Source organism: Phycodurus eques, chromosome 19 (assembly GCF_024500275.1).
Source record: "Phycodurus eques isolate BA_2022a chromosome 19, UOR_Pequ_1.1, whole genome shotgun sequence".
Taxonomy (NCBI): domain Eukaryota; kingdom Metazoa; phylum Chordata; class Actinopteri; order Syngnathiformes; family Syngnathidae; genus Phycodurus; species Phycodurus eques.
In genome coordinates, this window is record NC_084543.1 from 10,019,388 (window position 1) to 10,045,709 (window position 26,322).

The 26,322-nt window shown below is 42.2% G+C and overlaps 1 protein-coding gene across 4 annotated transcripts in view; it reads left to right on the plus strand.

Moving 5' to 3' along the window:
- Positions 1-26,322, plus strand: part of sdk2b (sidekick cell adhesion molecule 2b) — a 228,846-nt gene that overhangs the window by 150,624 nt on the left and 51,900 nt on the right. For all 4 annotated transcript variants that reach the window (XM_061706624.1, XM_061706627.1, XM_061706625.1 and 1 more), the window contains exons 2-4: positions 9,681-9,840; positions 22,396-22,502; positions 23,291-23,438. In XM_061706624.1, coding sequence (XP_061562608.1) covers positions 9,681-9,840; positions 22,396-22,502; positions 23,291-23,438 — 415 coding nt within the window. The remainder of the gene's footprint in view (positions 1-9,680; positions 9,841-22,395; positions 22,503-23,290; positions 23,439-26,322) is intronic.

The following is a 26,322-nucleotide window of genomic DNA, read 5'->3' on the forward strand; positions in this document are numbered from 1 at the left end:
TGCACTTAGGAAAGGAGAATGCCCGTGGTGGTGCAATTTTCACGCGGAGAAACTGAAAACACCTTATCAATGACGGCAAAAGTGTTTTTATTGAGCTTCCCATTTCACGTTGAATCCAACTTGAGTGGGCTTCGATTGGCTTCCACTTCTTTGTCTGCTCTGTTAGACCGATCATTTCTTTCAGTATTGTAGCTTAGCCAGTGGATGACAAGAATGATAATGGTAAATCTTAGCACAATGTTTTATTAAAAAAATGAATAAATTGGACTGAGCTATGAACCTGTCTTCATAGTCATAGTCCATCAAAATGTTTAGCTCCATAAGCAAAATTATACTATAGTATACTGTAAAAAAAAAAAAAAAAAAAAAAAAAAAAGAGAATTAAACATTGTATATTTAAACACGGCGGCCGACTGGTTAGCACATCTGCCTCACAGTTCTGAGGACCGGGGTTCAAATCCCAGTCCCGCCTGTGTGGCGTTTGCATGTTCTCCCCGTGCCTGCGTGGGTTTTCTCTGGGTACTCCGGTTTCCTCCCACAACCCAAAAACATCCGCGGTAGGTTGAATGAGGACTCTACATTGCCCGTAGGCGTGAATGTGTGCGTGAATGGTTGACTGTTTCTATGTGCCCTGCGATTGGCTGGTGACCAGTTCGGGGTGTACCCCGCCTCCTGCCCGATGATAGCTGGGTTAGGCTCCAGCACGCCCGCCACCCTTGTGAGGATGAAGTGCTACAGACAAGGGATGGATGGATATTTAAACACCAAAATGTTCTTAATGACGGTGCATCTAATCCAGTACACCTTAGTGCTGCCTGGCAAATTGCAGCACAATGTGGTATGACACAGAATGCACACAGTTTTAAATTCAGACTTGCCTGTATACTGTGAAAATCCATAAATAATGACTGCTTAATAATCCATCAGTCTAGTTAGGGAACACTGTAATTCCTAAAGCCCAAAGCTACTTGATGGCAAAATAGCTCATTTTCGAATAGGACAACTTAATTGTTTTTGTCTGTGTTCTGCAGTGACGAGTTAGCAGAGATGCTAACCTCGCTCTCTCACATTTCACTTATTGACCTGCATTAATCAACCTCGCTAATTTGAACAATTATTTTCCAAATTCCTCATTTGGTGACGATCATTATCCCACTCACTTGTTTTTCCACCAGATTTTTAAAAGGTTAAAGGTGTTTATTTGGTTTTAAATAGTTTTATCTGTGGCTTTTCTTTACTTGTTTTAAACAAATGAAGACTGTGAGACGACACAAGCGATGTCTGACAGTCAATGGAATCCCAACGATGGAATTCCAATGATTACGACTTGTTTGTGTTGCGTCTGGGCATCGTGATGAAACAACCCTGCCACTAATTATCTCCTCATTGCAAATTAAATGCTTGTTTTTTGGCTTAAAATGAGCTGTGATGGAGGAATAATCAACGCAATTGCTCCGCTGCCGGGTTGCATAGAAATGCTCGTTAATTTTGGGGAATTTTTTGGAAGGATTTAAACTACTTAGGTTGTTGTTTACCCAACTGGAAAGACTGTATAATCCTCATCATAACAAGAATCCTTATTTTATTTATTCAACCCAATATAAAAGGGATTAAATATAAGATTTGTGGGTAGATGCTCTTTCTCAACATGCCAGGTGCAATTTTGACCTGCTTCCAATTTTTTGCTTTCCAATAAGTCAGCGCAAGACCCCTAATTATTTTGGATGATAGTTTATCCAAGATGTTGCGCTGACACCGAAAAAAGTTTAAAACTTGAAGTTGTGACCTGTCCGTGAAAAAAAAAATGGAATAGAGTACTTTCTTGCTCGGAGCGTACGACTTTTCGGGGTTGGTGTTACAAGTCAGAGTGGCTATTGATTTTGAATGAAATGGAAAAAAAAGCTTTGGACAGAAGTCAGGACCCATCTGCTGAAAGGTTACGAATATACACTCAAAACATTCAGCCCCCGAAGCTTGAGTTAGCAACATGATATTTGGTAGCTGTTTTAACACAAAAAATGTCTGAAGAAGCCATGCCTGAAAAGACACAGGAGGTCTGCCATGTTGCTTTGAAGCAGCTATTTTAGCCATTTTCTGGAGTCCTTCAAGGACAAACTTGTCGAAATAGATTTTTTTTTTTTTTTGACTGCTACCAAATTTGAAGCACTTGTACTTGACAGAGGGGGGCGCTGAATTGAGACTTTAAAAAAAAAAAAAAAATTCATTGTTTTGATTTCCTCATCTTACATTGTGTGTATGCGTGCATGTAGCATTCTGCAGTTGTCATTGTGAGGGTTTTATTGAAAGATTTGTTGTTGATCCGGCGCTTCATTGTGTCCCACAATGCAAGAAATGAGCCATCACAGAGGAGTTCTTGACTATTTTCTTTTTTCGTTAACCCGCCTTTATGGATCATTTGGGAAATTAAATGAGCTTGACCACTGAATCATGTCAGAAAAAGAAAAAAGAAGACAATTAAGGAGAAGTAAATGGACCATTGATTGGCTTTTTAAATAATTTATTTACATTTGAGCTACTTCTATTGAATGTGTCTGTTGGGTGCTGAAATATAACCTCAGATTTTTTTGGGTAACGTTTTGACGCGAGCTGCTTGCGGCTCACATTGATTTCCACTTATTTTCCTTCAGTGTCCCCAGCCAACCTTAGCAGCAAAACGTAACCAAACTACCAACTGCATTTATTCATCGCTACATGAATTCAAACTAAAATTCACAATCCCAACATGATAACTAATTTGGACATTTTGCTATTTGATGGAGATAAAAATGCTAATGTGTTGTGTTGCACCTGCAGTGTAGAGGGGTCAAGACAAGCAAAGTTTGCGATTAGCCGCCAGGCTACGGGCTTCCTTGGAAGGGCAGAAAACCTCTCTGGAGACGAGCCCATTCAGCTGCTGGTGTGTATGCTTGCTGTTATGTGTGTCATCAGCTGGCCTCACTATGAGCGTCTCAGTGGGATGAGCCAAACATCAGTGAAAGCATGTAAACGTTCATGCTTACAGACAGCAAAAAGCATATACCCGTCATGCTTTGCAACCAACCTTGCCGATAGCGGCATTTTGTACCCAACCGAAATAGCAAAATAACAGGGACCGGATGAAAACACTTGAGGTCATATCCTGATCAAGCTGCCTTTGCGCTTTCTGTTCTTAGATTGCTTTGTTGCTGTATGTTACATAACAACTGATTGCATGTTAGCATTTCATTAATTCTCATTTGAAATACAGGACTTGGGGCGTAACATAAAATCCTCATCAATATGCCTATGGCCTTTCTGCGCTCACTTTGCTATCGTTGTAGTTGTTAGCTCACTAACTGCTTGCATGTTAGGCTTCGCATACTGTTAGTATATTAGTATTTTAGCAATTCTCTTTTGAAATAGTACCTGACTACAGGGTATAATGTAAAATCCTCATCAAACTGCCTGAGTGATTTTTGGGCTCTACGTAGTTGCTGTCTCGCTATATGTTAGCATGACAACTTCCATGTTAGCATTCATATACTAACTTTTAGCATGTTATTGATGAAATAATAATCCATCCATCCATTTTCTGAGCCGCTTCTCCTCACTAGGGTCGCGGGAGTGCTGGAGCCTATCCCAGCTATCTTCGGGCAGGAGGCGGGGTACACCCTGAACTGGTTGCCAGCCAATCGCAGGGCACATGTAAACAAACAACCATTCAGACTCACATTCACACCTAGGGGCAATTTTAGAGTCGCCAATTAATGCATGTTTTTGGGATGTGGGAGGAAACCGGAGTACCCGCAGAAAACCCACACAGGCACTGGGAGAACATGCAAAGTCCACACAGGCGGGGCCGGGGATTGAACCCCGGTCCTCAGAACTGTGAGGCAGACGTTCTAACCAGGTACCAACCGTGCCGCTGAAATAATTAATTTTATTTATAGGTGCCTTTCTGGGCACTCGAGCGTCACCGTACAAATATAGTAAAAGAAAACAAGTGCTACAATAAAAATAACAACATGAAACATCAATTAAATCAATTAATGTTGATATTTCATGAAATCCTATATGAAATGGTACCTGTGTATAGTGTATGAGGTAAAATCCTCATCAATCTGCCTGAGTGCTCTTGGCCAACTCGTGGCATCGTGTGTGCGCATTTTGTAGCATAAAACTTTGTTTGTGCGTTTGTTGTTGATGTGTTCTGACTGGCCAATCATTTCACATGGCGGCTGCTGCCAGTTTGTCTTTATAATTTATGCATAACCTTTAAAAAAAGAAAAAAAATATATATTTTTTTTGGTTTTGTTTTTTTTTTGGGGGGGGGAGGGGTTTGCCCTCACCTAAAGATGGCCTCTGGATGTATTTTATTTATTTATTTTTTTACTTTTTTTTCTTTTCTAAAAGGAGAGTAAAAACACGCTAAACAGATGGCGAGGCAGACCAGGCGAGAGGTACTGAATTAATCACAACATTTTTAGCATTCATTTGCAGAGCGCACCTTACGTGACAGCCTTTTCAAACAGCAAAATGTGCCTTTCTCGGCTGTGTTTTTTTACGCGTCAACGCGCATGGAAACAGCGGCTTTACACAGTTCCCCAAAGGAGAACGGTGGTCCCCCTCGGGGCCCGTCGCTCCAGGACAAAGCATTAATTTTTTAGCTGCAGCCTAGGGGGGGTCACCGCACACACACACACACACACACACACACTCGGAAACTGCTGAAAACATCCTAACAGTTGGTTTCCACCTTCTGTGCTCGGGTGTCTGTGTTGCTAAATGTTAGCATCACGACTGCTTCCAAGTCGGGCCACCATTTTCCAGCCCGTTTGGAGCTTGCTATTTTCACAAATGAATTCTTGATGACTTCTCACCAGAGGGCAAACATTTGTACCTGCCGCTGTTCTCGTTAATGAGCTTTAATTGACTGCGGCCACACACACACACACACACACGCACACAGCTGCCCCCGGGAGTGTCCTCTGGCTCGAGCGACACCCTATATGCAAATGAGCAGCTCTATTATACGGAAATTGCTCACTGACGTTGCACAGGAAGCTGGTGAGTGATGGCACAGTGGACGTTGGAGGCATGTTGAGTCGTGTCAGTGAGTAAAGTGTCTTTTTTGTGGGCGTTCACCTCGACTGGCAGCGTTGTTGTCTTCGTGGAACCTTCGAGTGTTGTGACTCTGACTACAGCCAAATGTGCATTAATTATACGCTCAGTAGCCTAAACCTGTTAATTAATGAGATGCGTGGCCAGTGCCACGTCAGTTACCACAACGCCCCCGTCGCATATGCCACATCCGCGGCTGTGTCAGCCTGCGGCACGTCTGCAGCCACAAGGCCCGCAGCAATGTGCGCAGGCTCCACATCCGCTTTCAAAATGCCCTCGCAACTTCCGTCGCACCATGTCTGGCGCCACCTCATCTGCCAGTGACACATTTGCTGCCCCACCATCCTGTCGCCAGGTCCACTAGTGCCACATCCGCTGCCACATCTACCCTCGTCACGTTCACCTGCAGGATATCCGCTGCCACAACATCAGCAACCACGTACACAAGTGCAGCGTCTGTTGCGACATCTGCTGCCACGTCCACTAGTTCCACATCCACAAAATCTGTTGCCTTTGCCCCCAGTGCCACATCTGTTGCCAAAGCGTGTGCTTCCATTTCCATCACTATCTGCCACCACTTCCACATGCTACGACATCTTCCGCCACGTCTGCAGCAACACGTCTATTGCCACGTCTGCTACCACAAACGTTCCCCTGCCATGTACTGTATACCACTGACAAGTGCCACATATGCCAATGCTTTGTCCGCCATCGGCACATCTGCTGCCACAATGCCACCACACAATGCCGCTACATCTGCCTGCCTGCACCATGTGCGCCAGCACTATGTCCACCAACACGCAACACCACATCTGTCAACACAAGTTTTCTAGCCTCACATCAGCTGTCAAAATTCCCACTGCCACCTCTGCCACATTTGTCTGCCCCAATTCTTCTGCCACGACACACGCCATCGTGGCTTCTAAGGCCATGTCCGCAAGGACCACACCTGTTGGCACAATGGCTGCAGCATTATCTGCCACATCCCCCAGTGCCATGTCCAGCACCATAACATCCGCTGCCACATAAGCAAGCATCTACGCCCCAGAGCCACGACCGCCAGCGGTACGTCTGCCAGCGCCATGGTCGCCGTTGTTATGACGACCGCAGTCTGCCAGCACCAAATCTGCCACATCCGCTGCCATGAAACATGTATCGCCATGTTCCCTGCCATCGGTACGCCGACCAATCCAGCCACATTTGCCACACGCAAAGTCCACTGACACATCGCCCGCATCCACACCCACTATTGGAAAGTCTGCCGCCGTAAAGTCCGCTGCCACAACACCCACTGCTGCCACTAAAGCGGTATTGCTTTAAGCTGTTGAGGTTTACTGCAAAAGTTACACATAAACACAGAAGACAATTTAACATTGTATATATAAACACCAACATGTACAAATAACTACATAATCGGGTCTGACAAAAGTGTGCTAGCTTACAGATAACATAACAGCTCATGGCGTAAAACTCCAACTTTGGACTGTATATTGTTTATAGCAAGGATGCGAAAGGTGAACTACTATATATTCCCCAAAATACATTCGGTAACAATAATATATATGCACCTTCACCCTGCTGCTCTTAAGTACAGTGTATCACTTGTAATGAACGTCCTAATGAGCGCAACCAGTGCAAACACTCTTCAGTGATCAATGTTGTCGTTGGCCTCTTGACTTTCTCGCGGCCTGGCGAGCGTCTGTCGAAGGGCAACGCTTTCCCTCGTGTTCCTGCGCTCGCTCCTGTGCATTTCCCCCCCCCCCCCTTTTTTCGGATCATTATAAATATGTATCCGCTCTCCACAACACCTGGCGTAAAGACGGTGAATGTGCATGGAGGTTATGAATATTTATTGACTTATTGAGATGTGTCACGCACTCTTGAAGGGCAACATATGCCTTCACTTCCTCTGTGCCTCAGTGTTTATCTTAGACTGTTTATTCCTCTGTCTCAAAAATTGCATACATTATAAACCTGTTTCCAACTTAAGAGTTTTGTGTCAACAACTCCAAACCGCTACATTCACTTGTGTAAATTTGTAACCAGATGAAAAAAAATAAATGAAAGCAAAATTGATGGTTTTTTATATTTGATGTACTGTATCTAAATTTTTTTTTTTTTACATTGAGACCCACTACAGGAAAACCATCTCGACACAAAAATCATCAAATTCATGATGAATAATTCAGTGCGGAAAAAAACTTGTTTATAATGTATAAGATTTATTATGTGAGCTCTTTTGTACTGTTGACTGTATATCGTCACAATAATAAGGCATAATACACAACCGTGCTTTGCCACAGCGTGACGTTAATAAATACACTTCTCACTTTTAACACATTGATTTTAAATTGGAGTAAAAAGATGTAAACGATTACTCTCGTTTGCTTCCCTTCTCGCTTACATTCTCCTGACTGTTTTTTATTTTTTCTAACTCACTCACGGCGCCACCGTCCCAGCTCCTATCGTCTCCCCCTCCTCCTCCTCCTCCTCTAAGCTTGTCACACCAAAGTGCAGGAGCAAAATATAAGCACAATATATCATCCTGACAGTTTAATTTCGTCGTTTGATTATCAGTCAATTTGATAATTATATCATGCAGCCATCCAATTAATGGCTTCTATATTTACAATGATCATCAAGTGAGCTCTCTGCGGTGTTGGCAGCGTTCATCAGTGCTGAGATATGAGCACCTCCGGGGAGCTTGACAGTGCGAGCGCCTCCTTGATTGAGATATGAACAAAACCTTTTTTTTTTTTTTTTTTTTTTTTTTTTTTTTTTTTAAATGCACTACATACACTGATTTCTGGGGGGTTTGACTGGGGTCAGGAGTGCCTAGCAGCCCTACCCTCCCATCTTCACAGGCCACTCCAGATTGTAATGCACTACACCACTCAGGGGTCACTTATGCACAGGGTAGGGCCAGTGACTGCCAGTCGGGGACCTGGCAGTCATAGGGTGGGTTTCCACTAGGCTCATGCCAGTGCTCCTGGGGCCGGGCCCCTCTGGCTGGATGGCTGTTCGGGGTGGGGGCTCACCTCTCGTGCCCCGTGGCCGCTCTCCCGGATGAACCCATTATCGTTCCCATGTTGGGTCTCCCTATCCGCCCTCCTTTCCACCAAGCGGGGGACAATGTCTCACCCTCTGGCTGGGCGGGGACTGGCTACATTGGCAGGCTGGTGGGCGGGGGGCCCCTTGCTCTCTTGGAGGTTGGGGGGAGTGTCTTTGGCAGGGCACGTGGGGTGGTGGTGGGGGTTGTTTGATTGCCTGGGAGGGTGCTTTGGGCCCCTGCGACCTCCTTCAGGTGGCCGGTTTTGAGGCACCTCAGTGGGGCTGGTGGACCGCCCTGGGTCCCTCGGTGTGGGTGATGGGCCGCTCTCGGCTGGGTGGGGGGAGGGGGGGTCATCAGCCCCCGTGGTTCAGGCGCAGCAATTACAGGTCACTTCTGAAGGTTAGTTTAGGAGACGATGTCAATTCACATTGATACTCACCTCTGGGACTTATTCGCTTGGTGTGGGGACCACTCACTTGCGATAAATAGGCAAACGTCCTGGGTATCCCCTCACTTGCAATCTATTTCTAAAGATGGTTCGAATTTACATAGCCGCTCCCACCACACTTCACTTGTACAGCCAGGTCCACTACCTCTGTCCTGCATGCTTCCCCTCCTGTCCTTGTCCTGTGCAGTCCTGTCCTATATTGTCCTGTCCTTCCTTCACAGTGTGTAGCACTACTGGCACATACAACACTCAAGTCTGATATGTCATTGTACTAGGCATATAATGATTTACTTTCCTTGTCTTTATTACAGCTAATGTCCTGTCTTTTGTTGTCTTCTCTCCCTATATTATTTAGTTATATTTCCACTGTCTCTCCCTTTTGTTGATTCTGTCACTCCCATTTAAAACTTTGTTCTGTCCGACTGAAATTTTTAGTAAAAATCTATCAGAATACAAAGAACCACAGTAGCAGCTTAACAACTTCACTGTGGCACAGTAAAACTGTTCCGGCATAAAAGGCATGCAGCTCCTTCTTTCTGTTTGATCTAACAGCCGAACAGGGCAAAAAAAAACATTTTGTGTGTGTTTCTTCTGATCCGATCTCACACAATGAAACGTGTGTTTCGTGCCTTATCCCTTCCTCTCCGCAACAAAGTGAACCCAGCGCAAACAAGATGACTTTTGCTGGGGATCAGTCTGATCCAATCGGGACACTTTCACGTCGGGCTTCCCATCTGGAGAGTGTTTACATGGTCGCCGTAATCGCTCAACATGAGCTGAGATTTAACACACAATCGTTTACAAGGATAAAAATTATTAGAGTTGAATGGTGAAAACCCGTTTCTCGAAAATGTACATGGTGAGTTTATGGTGAGTTTTGAACAATAGTCAAGGAAACATTACTTTTTTACAGGCATCATAAAATCATGTGGAGGGCCGGCTCTGGCCTGCGGGCGTTGAGTTTGACACACATGGAATCTTATTAGATTTTTGCACATCCTTTCATAATGAACACGCATGCTGGATTACGCATCAATCAGAGACACTAATGACCCTAACATTCTTTCGTCTTCATTGCAGATGATGTGCCTCCGTACTTCAAAACGGAACCGGTGCGAAGTCAGCTGCACTTGGAGCGCAACCGGCTGGTGCTGACCTGCATGGCCGAGGGCAGCTGGCCTCTGGAGTTCAAGTGGATCCACAACAGCACCGAGCTGACCCGCTTCTCTCTGGAGTACAGGTGAGCAATCAAGCTGGGTTATTGATTGATTTAAAAACAAAAATGGTTTGGTTTTGTCCTATTTTGTCACAGTTCTCACGGCTACAATTTAGCCGTAGAAGGCTGTAACTCAGCAACAGATACCATGATAGACCTTAAAACAATGATGCAAATTTGAATACAGAGGGAAAAAATGGCCAGAATTCCACGCCACATTATGCTTTGGGCAAAAGGGGCTGCCGTGGCTACTGGGAACATAATGTAAACTGCATTATATTGTAGTGTAGTCTCTAGTTTTCGTTATTGTATGTCGCTATCGAGTGGTGGTGAAGTTCGATTATTCTCCATAAAACTCTAATAAGATTTTTTTGGGGGAAAATTCATCCTCTGAAGCCAGTTGCAAAGAACTACATAACAGGTGTCAAGCGCAAGGCCCGGGGGCCAAATCAAGCCCGCTAAATCATTTGTGTCAAATTCCATGAATCTAATAAATAAACACACTGTTCAACATTAAAGGGCGATGGGGTCCAACAGCCTACCTCGGCAATATCTTGTGTATTTCATGAGGAACGACTGCGCAAGTGAGACATTCAACAAGTCAATGGGAAAAACATCGATACACCTTGAACCGGAAGTTGCGTCATAAAATGAGAAAACCAGGGATAAACAAATACATTTTACTCATCATTAACTGTACACTATTTATCCTACTCTATCAATCTAATCTAAAAATAGATAAACTGGTACATATAATTTGTAATATTATCATTCTGAAAATGGATGGATGGACTATTGTCCTCTTCAAGATAACTCAGCAGCAATGGGGTCAATGGGGTCTATTGACTAGCTGTCACTGAATACTAGTGCTAGTATTTCTAGTACTTGTACTTCATAGCGAGGCGATGAAACATTTATATACTGTACTTTCACAGTCATCACGGCCCTCTGTACCAATAATGTGGCTCGCAACAAAAATGAGTTGGACACCCCGTGAGCTGCATGATATTTAGTAGGCTCGTCTATTATGACTAGACCCGCAAAAAAATAGCATGCTCGAAAAGACACAGGAACTCTGCCACTCTACTTTAAACTTGTGCTTTTAAGGTCATTTGACGACAAAGTTTAATTACTTTAGTGCACTGTAATGCATCATTTTATACAACATCATGACATTTGCTTTGAATCACTTTTTTCTTTGCACTTTTACAATATATATTTTAGAATTTACACCGATCTGATCGGCTTGATCGGTATCGACCGATAATTAGTATTTTATGTTGATCGGCTCCGCAAAAGACATTTACTCCGAGTCGCCGTTGTGTACTGATCCAAAAGCTATATTTTTTATTTTTAGTCTTGTCACCTGTCTTTTGATGTTGTACTGTAACTATCTGACAGCCACAGGTGGGTAGAGTAGCCAAATATTGTACTCAAGTAAAACTACTGTTACTTTAGAATATGACTCAAGTAAAAGTAAAAAGTAGTCATCCAAATAGTAAGTAAGAAAGTACTCAATGAAAAAAAACTACCAGAGTAACTTGTGAGTAACTTCAGATTTTTTTTTTTTAAATCAGAACGTGAACATCAAATAAAATTTAAAAAATAATAATACATGAGTCGACACACATCTGCCACCAGAATCAGCACCTCCAAATTATTGTATTATTATGTATCGGTCCGTTGTGGTAAAGAAGGAGCTAAACCGAAAGGCGAAGCTCTCGATTTACTGGTCGATCTACGTTCCTACCCTCACCTATGGTCACGAGCTGTGTGTCGTGACCAAAAGAACAAGATCCTGGATCATTTTACACTCCACCATCCAATGCTGTCTAGCCACACTCTCCCCTACCACAACCTTACAGTCGGTAAGATGATGTAATCCACCTGCGTGCCTCTACCTCCGCTCTTGTAGGTCACCCTATGTTCCTGCCTCTTCTGGAAAAAAGTGTTCACTACAGCCATTTCCATCCTTTCTGCAAAGTCTACCACCATCTGTCCCTCCAAGTTCCTTTCCTGGATGCCGTACTTATCCATCACTTCTTCATCACCCCTATTACCTTCACCAACATGTCCATTACAATCTGCACCAATCACAACTCTCTCTCTGTCTGGGATGCTCAGAACTACTTCGTCTAGCTCCTTCCAGAATCTCTCTTTCACCTCGAGGTCACATCCTACCTGTGGGGTATAGCCACTAATCACATTATACACAACACCCTCAATTTCAAGTTTCAGCCTCATCACTTGATCTGATACTCTTTTCACCTCCAAGACATTCTTAGCCAACTCTTCTTTTAAAATAACCCAACTTCATTTCTCTTCCCATCTACACCATGGTAAAATCATTTAAACCCTGCCCTTAAACGTCTAGCCTTACTCCCTTTCCACCTGGTCTCCTGGACACACAATATATCACCCTTTCTCCGAATCATCATGTCAACCAACTCCCGAGATTTTCCTGTCATAGTCCCAACATTCAAAGTCCTCACATTCAGTTCTAGGCTCTGTGCTTTCCTCTTCTCTTTCTGCCGAAGAACCCGCTTTCCACCTCTTCTTCTTCTTTGACTTTGACCCACAGTAGCTGAATTTCCAACGGCACCCTGCAGGGCGGACGTTGTTAACCCGGGCCACGACCGATCCGGTATGGAATTCTTTGGATGAACGCTCATATTTGTTTGGCAAAGTTTTAATTCGGATGCCCTTCCTGACGCAACCCTCTGCATTTATCCGGGAAACCTACAGTTTGCACTGGTTTGTGCCCCCCATAGGGCTGCATTGTCTAAAAAGCTAGAGAATACTTTTGAAGGATACTCAGTATACAGTACACAAGTATAGACAGTAAATGAACAAGTCATTTAAATAGACACATTGCTCAATCTTGTAATCGGATCGGTGATCGTTTATCGTTTTTTTTTAATCTCGCTGATCGGCCCCAAAAATTCTGATCGTGTAAAGCCTAATATATTGAAATGAAGATGAAGCTTATACATAGATACACGACAATAAGAGCTATTGCTGGTTGTGCTTTTGCCCGTGTTCCTCTTTTGCCTCTCTGCTTTGTCCTCCTGACACCTTCATCATTCTCTCACATGGCATCCTAAATGTGTGTGTATCTTTGTGTATGTGTGTGTGTGTGTGTGAGGTTGTAGGGGGTGGCAGATAAAGCGTCTTTAACGGCAACCGGCAACTGGAAGATTGTTATCATGCAGTGGCACAGCCTTATCTCACTAAGCCGTGTGTGTGCATATACGCTGCATGTTTGTGTTTGTATATATGTGTGTGTGTGTGTTTGCGCAACACCCATACAAACACACGCACACACAGTACTGATCATACAGTCTTTGTGAGGAAAAAGAGGATGCCAGCCCTGGCGAGTTGATGATATCTTGCAGATCTCCAGAGCTTGATAAGAGCAGAGTGACACGCGAGTGTGAGAAGAAGTGGTCAGAGTGTACTCGAGAGGGTTAGCGCACAACACACTCGTTACACTGTCTTGTGAGGATGAGTCATACAGCAGGATGTCTAGAAGGAGAAAAAGATAATAATGTAATGGTGAAGCAGCGTGTGGCATTTTGTATGGCCGGTTCCAAGCAACTGCAAGAAATAATGTTTCTTAGTGTTATTGTAACTTTTATGAATTAGATCAAGGTGTATGTTGCCAAAATTTTCAGCCGGCGAGCACTCGCATGAGTAGTCAGGTATCGCAACAGGAAGTGAGTGTGATCTGTCACTCAGTATTTTCGGTAGTGCACTTGTTATGCAGCAGATGAAAGTTGGCGGATAGAACTTTTCCCTTTTTTATTTTTTGGGTGCTATCCTTTGATCCATATTTCAAACTGCTCAGTCCCAAATTCATGCAATGGTGGCTTTTTTAAGTCAGGGGGGAGAGCAACAGCTAAAAGCAGTACTTTTTTTTTTTTTTTTAATAGTGTTTGACTGCTGCTGTGGGTCGTGAGTGCTGAGAGCTTCTTTAAATACTGACAGCATGTGATCAATCAGCTAATCAATACGACCAGGTGGCATCTCTACTCTTTGTAGTCGGTGCAGTGGAATTGTTTTGGTCTGAATTTTGCACTGTTTTCTGTAATAAATACTAAGTTATGTTATTGTCCTACTTATGCTAGGTTTACATTACATTATTAGCCCCGTTTGCCTGAATCAATGCACCATGACATTTAGCTTTTTTGTTTTGTTTTCAAGTGTAGATTTTCTCACGATATATCACAGTATCCATGACAGCCCCTAGGAAGGAAGGAGCTGCTGAATCCCAGAGGCTTAAAGGTGCAGTCTCCGCAGTTTCCCATAAATCCCATAAAGTTCCTATCACATTCTGATTAAGAGCTGACTGTTTTCACATTCTGTCAAGGCTTGATACAAATTAAGCGTGGACACCGGACTGGCCGTAAACAGTCACACGAGCTGTGCTCAAATGCAACAAAATGGCTACCATATAGCCTAGCTTGTGACGAGAACCCTGACAAAACGGGACAAAACACTCTACAAACGTGGAAATAACGGATCACCTCGGAGATTTGTTATGGCCTACTACTATATGTACGCTTATACTTTGTCGCATTCACCCGGTTTTACAACGACCAAATAGTTTTCTCATCCGCACTGTGACTGCAGTGGCAATCTTTCGGACAGTTTAAAAATCTGGCCCGGCATTCACGGCAATCAAGGCATGTCACGTTTACTCGTGCCGTGCCCCAGCGTTGTCTCATGTCCATCACGTTTTGTCTACGGTGGCCTGAAACATGATTGCCGTGGCCGCTGGGAATAAAATGTTAATGTAGCATTATAATAAACATCAGCCTCCTCAAGATCACAAAGATACAATTGTTACTTAGACAAAAGTGTACAAAAGTCACCTTTGCTAATGAGCCACATGCTGCTTCATACATAATACAGTATAAAAGGTCTTTTAACTAGCCTCTTTCATTGTAGCCTCTTTCACATCGTCTGACTAACTAGCCGCTGTCACAGTTATGCTAAACATGAGCCTCCTAGAGGTCACAAACATCCAACTGATACATGTAACTTACCGTACAAAAGTAATCTTTGGCGATGAGCCACATGCTGCTTCACCATGACTATCTGATCAGCTGTAGCACAATGAGGAAGCTGGGGTGGGAGAATGTCACAGAATCTAATCAATGCAGAGGCAAAATGAAATTGCGTGACGTTGAAGATGTGACAGTACCTCAGACTTGTACTTCTTATCAGGCAAGACGTACACACCCTCCCTTCCTGCCGCCGCCATCTACTTTTTGAAATGTGCAAATTAGTTTTGCCCGGCAGTACAATCGCAACAAAAAGGCAAACCTTCATTTTTTTTTTTTTTTACCCTGCCAACTGAGTGGGAATAAGCGTGAAAATTGCGACTGACACTTTGACCACGCTCGTAATAGAGCGTCGCTTGCCGTTTGATTGATCCGTGCCGAATAAATCAAACGTTGTGCGGCGATAGATTTGTCAGCAACATGTTACCAAAAAGCAGTCTCCTCTTACTCAAACCCATCTTACTTCTGTTGCGAATATTTTGCAGATGTTATAATTTCATGGCTCCTCCGATCAAATTAAATTGAGCACAATATTTTATATGTATATATATATATATATACACAAGCAATTACGCGGCTAGAGAAACGAGATAGCTTGGAGCGTAACGCCAGATGAAGGACAAAAATGAGGTCTTTTGCATTACATCAGGCTGAGAGAGAAACCAATTTATTTAAAACATCGGACTCAAGATGAACCAATTTTCATCTTTTGTTGCATTCATTTTGTACTTAAGCTAAATAGAAATTGTATTGAATTATACACAGTTTTTATTGCATTCTTAATTTTTTTTTTTTATTTTTTTTTTTATTTACTGTATATAACTACATACCCGTTAGGTAGTAGTCTTGTTTTAAAATGTATTTAATTCATTGTTGATCATTGTATTTAGTATACATTACATAATATACATTAGATTGCAGGCTATTGAATTAGATTTTAATTTACAGTGGTGCTTTGAGATAATTGATCTTTTCCCATTCAAATTGATGTAAATTCCATTAATTTGTTACAACCTTCCCCCCCCCCCAAAAAAAACAATTGCTGTTATCTCTATTTTAATGAGGAAACAGCACTTCATAATATTGCATTTTGTAAACACATACAGTAATAACATAATTAAATAGAAGTGAACAGTTTTTGTCTCACTGTATCAATTGAATCGTCATTGTGCTGCTCTTTCTGGTTTTACCCGCCTTGCTCACCTTGGGCCAGTATAAGACAGATAGACGGATATTACTGTTCATTGACACTGCTCAACTCCTCTCAGCTAATCGGTACAACAGTAATATTAGTCATTTTTCGCAGAAGAATGTATGACTATGAGCACTGTTATTGTCTATCTACTACTGTTGCTGCACCATTTGTGTGCAATCCATTCCTGAAAGGTTATAGCACCGCAACACAAATGCTATTTAAACGTTCCCATTAAGCTAGCGAACTGAAGGCTCACTTATTTGGTTGTTTTAAATGCATGTGGTGTAAATCACTGTGTTTTGTTTACTTTGATTTGACTTTGAACTTCAGCTCGAAGTAACAAAGTGTGAAGCCTCATTCAGTATTTGCTGCTTAATGTGAGGTGAATTGTGAGGTGAGATGAGTTGATTTCACTGTCACCATAAAGCAACAGATGATTAGCGTTTCGAAATGTGCCAAATGTATGACAATTTGCATTTTGCTAGCTTTCAAAATACAAAAAGACAGCATGTCTTTTCTTGTATTTGCATGTTTGGTCATCACCAGAAAACATACAAACTACACACAAGAAGGTCGCTGTCTGAATTTGAAGTACAAACCCACAACCTTAGAACTGCGAGGAGGCTGTAATAACCGGTGTAATAACCACTGGTCCAGCGTGCTGCCTTCCGCACAATGTCCTATCATGCATTTTAAAATTTACCAAATGTATGACAATGCGAGCTTTCAAAATTGTCAAATACACCATGTGTTGGCTTTGTGTTTCTTGATGTCACTAGATGCAAGATAATTGTTATTGTACTTGCCTTTTGCTTTCCGTGCCATGTATGATCAATAATTCCAGATTTCGCCAGATGTACTACAATTTGTGTTTGCTGACTTTCAAAAAATCTTCCGACACGATGTCGTTTCTTTGTGCATCTCATCACCACCAGATTAGATATTTTGCTCTGCATGCAATGTGCGATTAATGATTCTATTACGTCACCAAATTCATGACAATTTGCATTTTGCTAGCTCTCAACATGATCAAAGACACCATGAATAAGATGTCTATGTGCAAACCCGAAGTTAAGAGCGAACGGATGCCTTGTGATGTATTCTACGTTGTGGCTGAGGCGCACAGCAAATGGGATGCTCTTAGCGATCGAAGGGAATCCATTAAGGTCGCCCGGCCAAAGAAATACTATCTGGTCTAAGACCCCCATCCCCTTGCGAGACCCCACCCCCATCACCTTGTATCCACCATGAAGTGATTCAAGCTCACGTACGTGTGTGGAGGGCAAGTTTTTCCCGCCACTAATTGGATGTTTCTGGCCACTCCGCGCCCTCCTTAAAGAGAGGCCACCGCTCGTCTCATTTAACAAGCCGCAATAACACAATCAATGTGACTGCACTGGAAACAAATAAATAAATCGAGTTTAAAAATAATAACTTTTACACAGCCTTTTTTGTGTGTTTTTTTTTTCTTTTCAATATTAAAATGTTGGGCAAAATTGAGGCGCTACTGCTCAAAAGGTAAGGCCTTGGAGAGCTTTGAAGAGAGCACACACACACAAAAAGCATTTTTTTCTTTAAATTCAATGAACGTTCATGCGAGTATTCAACACAGCTCAACATTGATGGTGCTTTGTGCAACTACTTTTGAGTACCTGCAAGTGCACTGCGTAAGATGGCTGCAATTCCCCAATGTTGAATTCCATGTCGTTGTAAAACCCTCTGAATTGAAGCCACCGTTTCGCCTCGGGAGCTGGGAATTTTGCAGGTCACCTTTGTGGGTCCTTTTCACACAGCCCAATGACACGGGGGGAAAAAGAAGGCTTTGATGGGCAGTGTGAACGGGACCATGCTCAGTTCCCAAGTTGAACCGTTGCTGCCATCTTTATGGGCTGCACAGTAAAGGCAATGTTTGAAGCCACATTCTTAACTGTCATTTATGTGTAAAAATAGGTTTACACACACTGTAATGGACATTTACAGTAACTTTAAACAGTTGTACGTTTGTGATAAAGATGCGGCTAAATGTTTCATATAAATGGGGGTACCTATAATTTGTGAATACAAATCAAAGAAACTTATACCTAAAATGTTACCCGTTGTTGTTGACATTGTCACGGAAATTTGCAGTAACTCTAAACAATTGTATGTTTGTATCAGTAGGCGCTTCAATGTTTAGCATAAATGTTATTCCTGCAAATAATGGATACAATTGAAAGGAAATTGTCATTAAAAAGTTACCCATTGTGGGCATTTACCAGACATTTGCAGTGACTATCAACAATTCTATGTTTTTGATCACAAAGCGGCTCCATCATGTTTTATAAAAGTTGGCTTTATGTAACTAATACACAAAATAAACACAGGGAATGTACTACAAAAGGTCTTTGAGCAACAGGACAGCTGCTGTCACACTCTTCTAATTCCTAAGGCTTTTCTTGATCACAGAAATAAAAATTTTTTACAGCTGCTTTGAACAAAACACTTAAAAAAAAAAAAGAAAAAAAGAAAACCTTGGTCAATGACCCACATGCTGCTTTACGGATATTATATTCGGATCACTTACAGATGAGTTTTGTTGTTGTTGTTTTTTCAACTAATGACAGCTGGTATCACGCTTATACTAAACGTTGAGCTGCCTCATGACCAAAAATATACAATTGTTTAGTTACTTGGAACTTTGAGCAATGAGCCACATGTTAAATCCCGAATACATTACTATCTGCTCAAATATAGACACGGTCTTCTTGCTTACACGACAGCTGCTGTCACACATGCAATGAGCATAACTTCCTTGGATAATGAGCTACATGCTGCTTCACATGATGATCTGAACACTTGTAGCAGCCTGTTTCTGGTAAAGTCCCATGACAGTAGCCAAGGTACATGTAGACGTACAGTATAGTAATGACAACGCCAATTCAATGAAATGTCTTCTGTGCAGCATTCTCGCTATTGTCCACTTGCATCCTTTTTCCATCCCTCCATCCATCATTGTTCCATCACTTCCACACCTCGGTTCTCCTTCGCACATCCTCTCATCACGGCTTCTGAGTGGGGACTAATTAGCGGGGACGTGACGGAGTGCGCCGAGCGCCGGAACATCGATCAATCTCTGTCCTGCGCCGTCATCTCCCACTGACTGGACCCCATCACCTGCCCTCGCCCTCCATTTTCCGTTCCCACCTCCCGCCGATCCCGCCACCTGCCGCCGATTGCCAAAGGTTAATTGTATTCATTATAGGGAAGTGAGCGAGAGCGTCTGAAGTCACCCTGAAAAGATGAAGTGGAACCCGGCCTTGGCGAGGTTAAACTCAAATCTCTTGATGACGTGTCTCATCATCTAACGTTTGGTCCAAATGTCCGACGACCTGTACCCACAGCCCAAAATTATCCTAAATTGCAGGGACTTTTCAAGCATGGCTTTTTGAGCTTTTTCTGTCGTTCTACTCATGATTGACATGCCTAAACAAATGTCGTGTTGCTCAGCCAAACCGGCTTCGTGAGCTGCATTTTCAAAAAAATCATCTTGAGGTTATGAGAGTTTCAAGGTTTTTATCAAATTCTTCCACCATGCTGCGCCCAAATAAATGAACGAAAACTCAAATGATTTACAATTTAGCATCACCCATTTGTCTAGTACGCATTCAATTTTGGTAGCAATTAGACAAAATCTGTAGGACTGTCTTTTCAAGCTCCTTAGCTTATTTTGGGGGGGGGTCTACTCATGATTGACTTGCCTACAAATTGTCATGTTAAAATGCCATTTTGAGGCTATTAGAGTTCTACTGCGTAGGTATTTAAAATTTTTTCATGCTTTTTCCTAGCTAAACATGATCCTAAAATTGATGCTTGAAAGCAAAATACCTGACTTCCTGTGTCTTATCAAGAATGAGTCATTTTTGTGGTCTACCCCAGATAGACATGCCTAGCAAATGTTATGTTGCTAAGTTAAACTGGCTTAGATGGGCTCAATTGTCAAAACAGTCCTTAAAATGAGCAAATGAATTTTGCAGCGTCTACTGTACGTTTTTTGAATTTGGGAGAAATCGGACAAAATCTGTAGGACAAATAGTCTTTGGAAAATATCTGGACATTGCCAAAATGACCTTGAAATGGACAAATCTACTCTAAAATGGTCACTTCAAAACAAACTGGCTGACTACCTGTGTCTTTCAGAATATCATATTTCATGTGTCTCAGCGAAACTGGCTTTGAGGGATGTATTTTTTTTTTTTAAATTAGTTTATTAGTGTTAAACTTCAAACAAATTTTGCCACCTTGGTCTGACCCCCTCCGCCACACACACACACACACACACGCAAAGAAAATTAAAACCAACATGTCTTTCGGGCATGAGTTCTTGAGAATGTGTAGCTCTTCTCATGATAGACATGCCTCCCAAATTTCATGCGGCTAACAAAGTGCAACTGACTTGGAGGCGGAATTTTCAAAAAATCCTCTTGTGGTTATTTAACTTTCGGGTTTTATGGTGAGTCATCAAAATACAAATTGTTCTTTGAAGGACCCCTGGAAATGTACAAATGTTACCCTAAAACGGAAGACTTCCTGTATCTTTCCGTTTTCTGTATCTCAATACTTTTGTGCATCACATATATCCCAGTTGGTACACAAACTTTCCTGCCTGTCCGGTAACTTTTAATTGGTCTTTCAAATGCAAGCAATCACTCTTGCGCTAGCGTCTTCATTAGTACAGACGCTTTGCCATCATCATCACCATGCTGGAAGGTGGGAAGATGATGAGCACACTGCGTGGTGGACAACTTTTTCACCTCTTTTTTTTTTTTTTTTTTGACAAAACGCGTTGCGCTAGACTGACTCCCAATTAAAACACATACGACGACTCCCTCGCGGCTAATTCGGTGGCAGACTGTTTGCGTGACCTCCATACCAGCCTGCTTTTATCCTGACCCGAGCCACACTCCATTAACAATTTACAACGTTTTGACGCTTGCCTCCCTCCAATTAACCGCTTAAATAAGAGAAATTCTGTAACCTCTACACGGCTGAGCTCCCCTCCAGGCGGCGGCGCATTTGGGTGTATTAGGCTTGTATGAAAGCCAAAGACATCATTGATTACCAGCGTGAATGTGCATGCAAGAGTGGATGTAACGCTGCATCCGTAGCCAAGGTCAACTACTGTACTCTTAAAAGCTTGTGTGCGTATTTGCATAAATGACATTTTAATGCAGGTGTCAATTTTCTGTGTCTTGTGTGTGTGTCTTGAAGAAGGAGGGCGGCGGGGGGTGCTCACCGTGGTACCCTCCAGAGCTTCATTATCATTGGAGTAAACAGCAGTTAAGCTCTGCTGTCCTCTGCGCCCTTGCTCATCCATTAGATGGTCTTAAGTGTGTGTTTGTGTTTACGCTTCACGTGTGTGTGTGTGTGTGTGTGTGTGTGTGTGTGTGTGTGTGTGTGTGTGTGTGTGTGTGTGTGTGTGTGTGTGAGAGAGAGAGAGAGAGAGAGAGATACAATACACAAACTTGTCAGGTTGCAAATGGTTCAAATTAGAGCAAACAGTGTAAAAGTGTACTTATCGTGTTTTCATGCTAACTCACGTCTTAATGCACTAAGAAACAAAGTTGATTTTTTGCGTAATCATGCTAACTAACGTGCCAATGAGATAAACTAAGTTTAGTATTTGAGTAATTGTGCTGACTAACATTACATATTGACAAAGTGTAGGTTTTGCGTAGTCATGCCAACTAATGTGCTAATATGCTAACAAATTAGTTGGGTTTTTGCGCAACCACGCTAACTCACTCACTTCCGTACTATCAAAGTGTGGTTGTTGCATTGTCATGCTAACTAACGTGCTAATGTAATAACAAAGTTACTTTGTTAGCAGTTATATTTTTAAGTGTCGTTACCGCAACACTTTTTTTGCTCCCATTTTTCATCAGCTGAACTCATAATGACCTTTTCTACGTACATAAAAGGTCTATTTTCTCAAGTATTCTCTTTCCGAGGTCAAACTGAGCACTTTGTCAGATTTACTTAAAACGTCACAGAAAACAAGAATAATAATAGTGAATCACGTCCATATAGGTTGCTATCATGTCCAAATGTGTAAATCAAGTAACATTTTCATTTTTGTCAAAACCACAGAAAATGAATTGAACATTTTTAAAATTACGTTTTTCAAGGGATTTCCTAACGACACAATCTGAAAAGAACAAGGATTACCTTGCAAAAAATAATGAGAAAACATGATTTTGCTTAATCCAAGAAACGGAAAAAAAAAATGGCTGCCATTTTTTGGGGATTTAGTAACGTGTTGGTGTTATGTGTTTTTGGCAGGTACTTGATCCCGTCGCTGGACCGCTCCCATGCAGGTTTCTACCGCTGCATTGTCCGTAATCGCGTGGGAGCACTGCTGCAGCGTCGGACTGAAGTGCAGGTGGCTTGTAAGTATCATAGCTTGGTTGTGTGTGTGTACTGTATGTGGCACACACACACACACACACACACACACACACACACACTGCATTAAGGAGCAAGCGGGCTGACAGATGTGTCGATGAAGGCTGTACCTGCTGGACATCTGTTCTACTCGTTATTGTTCTGATTATTATGATTATTACTAGACGGATACTGTTGTTGTTGTTGTTGTCTTCGTCATTGTGTAATACTACCCCCCCAACATCTGTCATCTCCCCCTGACGGAAACGGGCCTGGGAAATTAGCTCCCTTGTCTCGTAAAATGTAACAGAATGCAACGTGTGTTTGCCGTTATCCCGCCTTCCCAGAAACTGCTGGAATATGTCTTAATCCCAAATCCGAGTGAAACCAGACTTTTTAAGGATGAACGAAGCAGGTGTAGGGTTTCAAATTAGGGTTTCGAATCAGGGTATGGTTTTTAAAAATTTGAAATTTAGGTGAGGGCTTCAAATTAATGTTTTAAAACGGTTGGGGTTTTAATCCAGTGTTTGGAATTAGAGTTACAAACCTGAATTAGAGTGTCAAATTAGGGTTTCAAGCCATTGTGCGGAATAACGAGACATTGACTGATGCGCTCATTTGATATGCGATCGAGACGGATGATGGTCCGACATGAGCGCGCCTCAATCCAGCATCGCAGAGGAGCGGTAACCATGGCAACAGCACGGCGCAATCCATCAAAGCTGAGCAGTGCGGGAGGAGTCCAACGCTGGCTGACCTTTCTTTTCTGTGTGTCTTTGACGTCTCCCTGCAGTCATGGGCAGCTTCGAGGAGAGCGAGCGCGACCAGTCCGTCTCGCAGGGAGAGGGTGCTGTCATCGCGGCTCCTCGCATTCGCAGTTTCCCGCAACCGCAGGTCACGTGGTACAGGGACGGCCGCAAGATCCCGCCCAGCAGTCGCATGTGAGCCAATCGTCTTCCCCTTTTTGGCCTCGACTGGCTCATACTCGAACACTAACTTCTGTGCTTGCTGCAACACGTTTGCATTAATGTGACAGGATTAGGGGGTTTAAATCTGCACCTGGATTAGGGGTTTAAACCAGGATTAGGGTATCAAATTAGAGTATTAAATCAGGGTCAGGGTTTGAAAGTTGGGGTTCAAGATAGGATAAGGGAATGAAAGGAAGGTTTGTTTCAAATTAGCATCTGGGTTGGGGTGTCATATAAGGATTTCAAGATAGGGATTGGGTTTCCCAGTCGGGTTTCAAATTTGAGTTTATAGCCAGAGTTAAGGTTTCAAGTCCGGGTTAGGGTGTTAAATAAGGGCATCTAAATTTGGTTATGAATTAGTCTTTCAAACCATGGTTAGGGTTACAAATTAGTCTCCAGCTAGGGTAAGGATTTTAAAATAAGAGTTATACGTCATCATAATGGAGTTAAATAATGGCTTCAAATTAGCGTCTGGGTTAGGGTTTCAAACCAGGTTTAGGGTTTCAAATGGGAGTTTCTAGCCAGAGTCAGGGTTTCCAAGTAAGGTTTCAAGTCAGTGTAAGAGTGTTAAAAAAGGGTTTCACATTTGCACCTGCATTTGGGTTTCACACCAGGGTTACAGCTGTCCTGCCCTAAAAAAAAAAATCCAAACCAGTTTTGAGATTTCTGTTCTCAAGAGGTATTGCTTTACAGTGTGAGAATCACATCATCATCTCAGTACTGTACCTCCAATTGTACCTCCAATTTCATGCAATAACTTGCATGAAGCTGGATAGGCTCACCAAAGTATTTCTTAAAACAATGTTCTTCAGACAGGTTTTCTATGAATGGAGAAAGATCAGCACAGTTGCAATGCTCCAAATCCAGGAAAGGTTTGGTTAAAGTGATTGCTGCCATAGGAGGTTCCAACAGTTATTAAATCAAAAGGTTCACATACTTTTTCCACCCTGCACTATGATGTTGGTGTGTTCAATGACACACCTCACAAAATGGCTCAGAAAGGTCACCATTCTCAACTGCTAGTAAAACTTATTTTTTTTTAACCTGACTATTTAATTTAGTTAATCTTTTGTGCTGAACTCTGATCCCATGAACATTTGCCCTCTCCCGTCTCGGTTTTTACTTTGTTTTGTTCATTTTTTTTTGCCCGCATTTGGTTTCCACTGCAACACAAGAGCAAAAAAAGCCTCTTTGGCTCCAGGAGAAATGGAATTGCCCCTTTGTTCCTCATCTTGGGTTTTAAGAGAGAACCTGAGCCAGCTACTTTCATCTCAGCTTGTGTGTTGTTTTTTCCCCCCACCCCCTTGTCTGTCTTCATTATGGCCTAAAATTTGGAGGTTGGTGTTTTTTCGGCAGTACCCGCTGGTCAGATCCCAGGGCGCCCTCAGTTGGGAATATTTTTCCCTTTCTGCTGCCATTAAAGGGGAAGGGACAACAGTAGCAGAAGCACTTAATAAAAGCAATCAATTAATTGTATACATCATACTGTGAGTTACATCTTCTTGGTCTTGATATTATCTATGATAATAATAACAATATTATTATTATTATTATTGGTGTTGTTATTTTAAATGTAGTAGTATATCTTATATTATGAAAATGTGTATTTTTATTTACAGTATTGTTTTGTATCTTGGTAAATTTTAAAATATTTATGATTTTAGTATATATATATATATATATATATATATATATATATATATATATATATATTGGGCTTTACACGATAAGGATTTTTGGGACCGATCAGTGAGTTTAAAAAACGATAACAAGATCACCGATCCGATCACAAGATGGAGGAATGTCTATTTAAATGACCTGTTCATTTACTGTATATACTTGTGTACTTTAATTGCTCAAAAAATATAATTACAATCAATAATGTATCTTTGTTCCTCTGTCTGTCACTATGCCAGTGAGGCATAGTGACATAGTGGCATAGTGACATACTGTGCACGCTGTGTTAATATCTTTTGACCGATACCGATCAGCCGATAAAAAGCAGGTGTAAATTTTAATATAGATATAGATATAAATATGTGTGTGTGTACACCCAGAACCGTCCGCCAGCCAATCACAGGGCACATAGAAACAAACAACCATTCGTACTCACATTCACACCTACGGGCAATTTAGAGTCGTCAATCAACCTACCACGCATGTTTTTGGGATGTGGGAGGAAACCGGACTGCCCGGAGAAAACCCACCTGGGCACGGGGAGAACATGCAAACTCCACACAGGCGGGGCCGGGATTTGAACCCCGGTTCCCAGAACTGTGAGGCAGATGTGCTAACCAGTTGTCCACTGTGCCTCAAATTTATATATTTATAGTTATTTTCTCATTAACAAACAGTATTTTAATGTATCATATTATAATGTATTTTTAATTGACCGTGTTATTATTCATTATCCATTAATGTATATACAGTAAATAATGTTGGACGTTGAGGTGAGCACGAGTTTTGTTATAAGTGTGCGAGTGAGCTTCAGGGTTTCTTAAACACACACACACACCTGTGCGCGCGTGTGCATGTGTGTGTGTGTTTGTGTGTGTCTCTCTGTGTGTCTGTGTATCTTTACATGTGTGCGTACCCATTAAAGGGCGCTCACCTTCCACACAATCTTCTCATCACATCTGCATTTATTGGCAGTGGGAGGTGACCTTGCCCTAGGTTGAAGTGAACCTTCCTTATCGGCTCTTCATCATCCTCATCAGCACCATGAGTAATGATTGGCCGGGCAGGAATGACAATGAGGCGAAGCTCGAATGCAGCCGCCCTGATGATATCACGACTCTCAAAACGGAGTGATTTTTGGCAACTGAGTGCTTGAATGCACTGCTTGTGAACGTGTGCT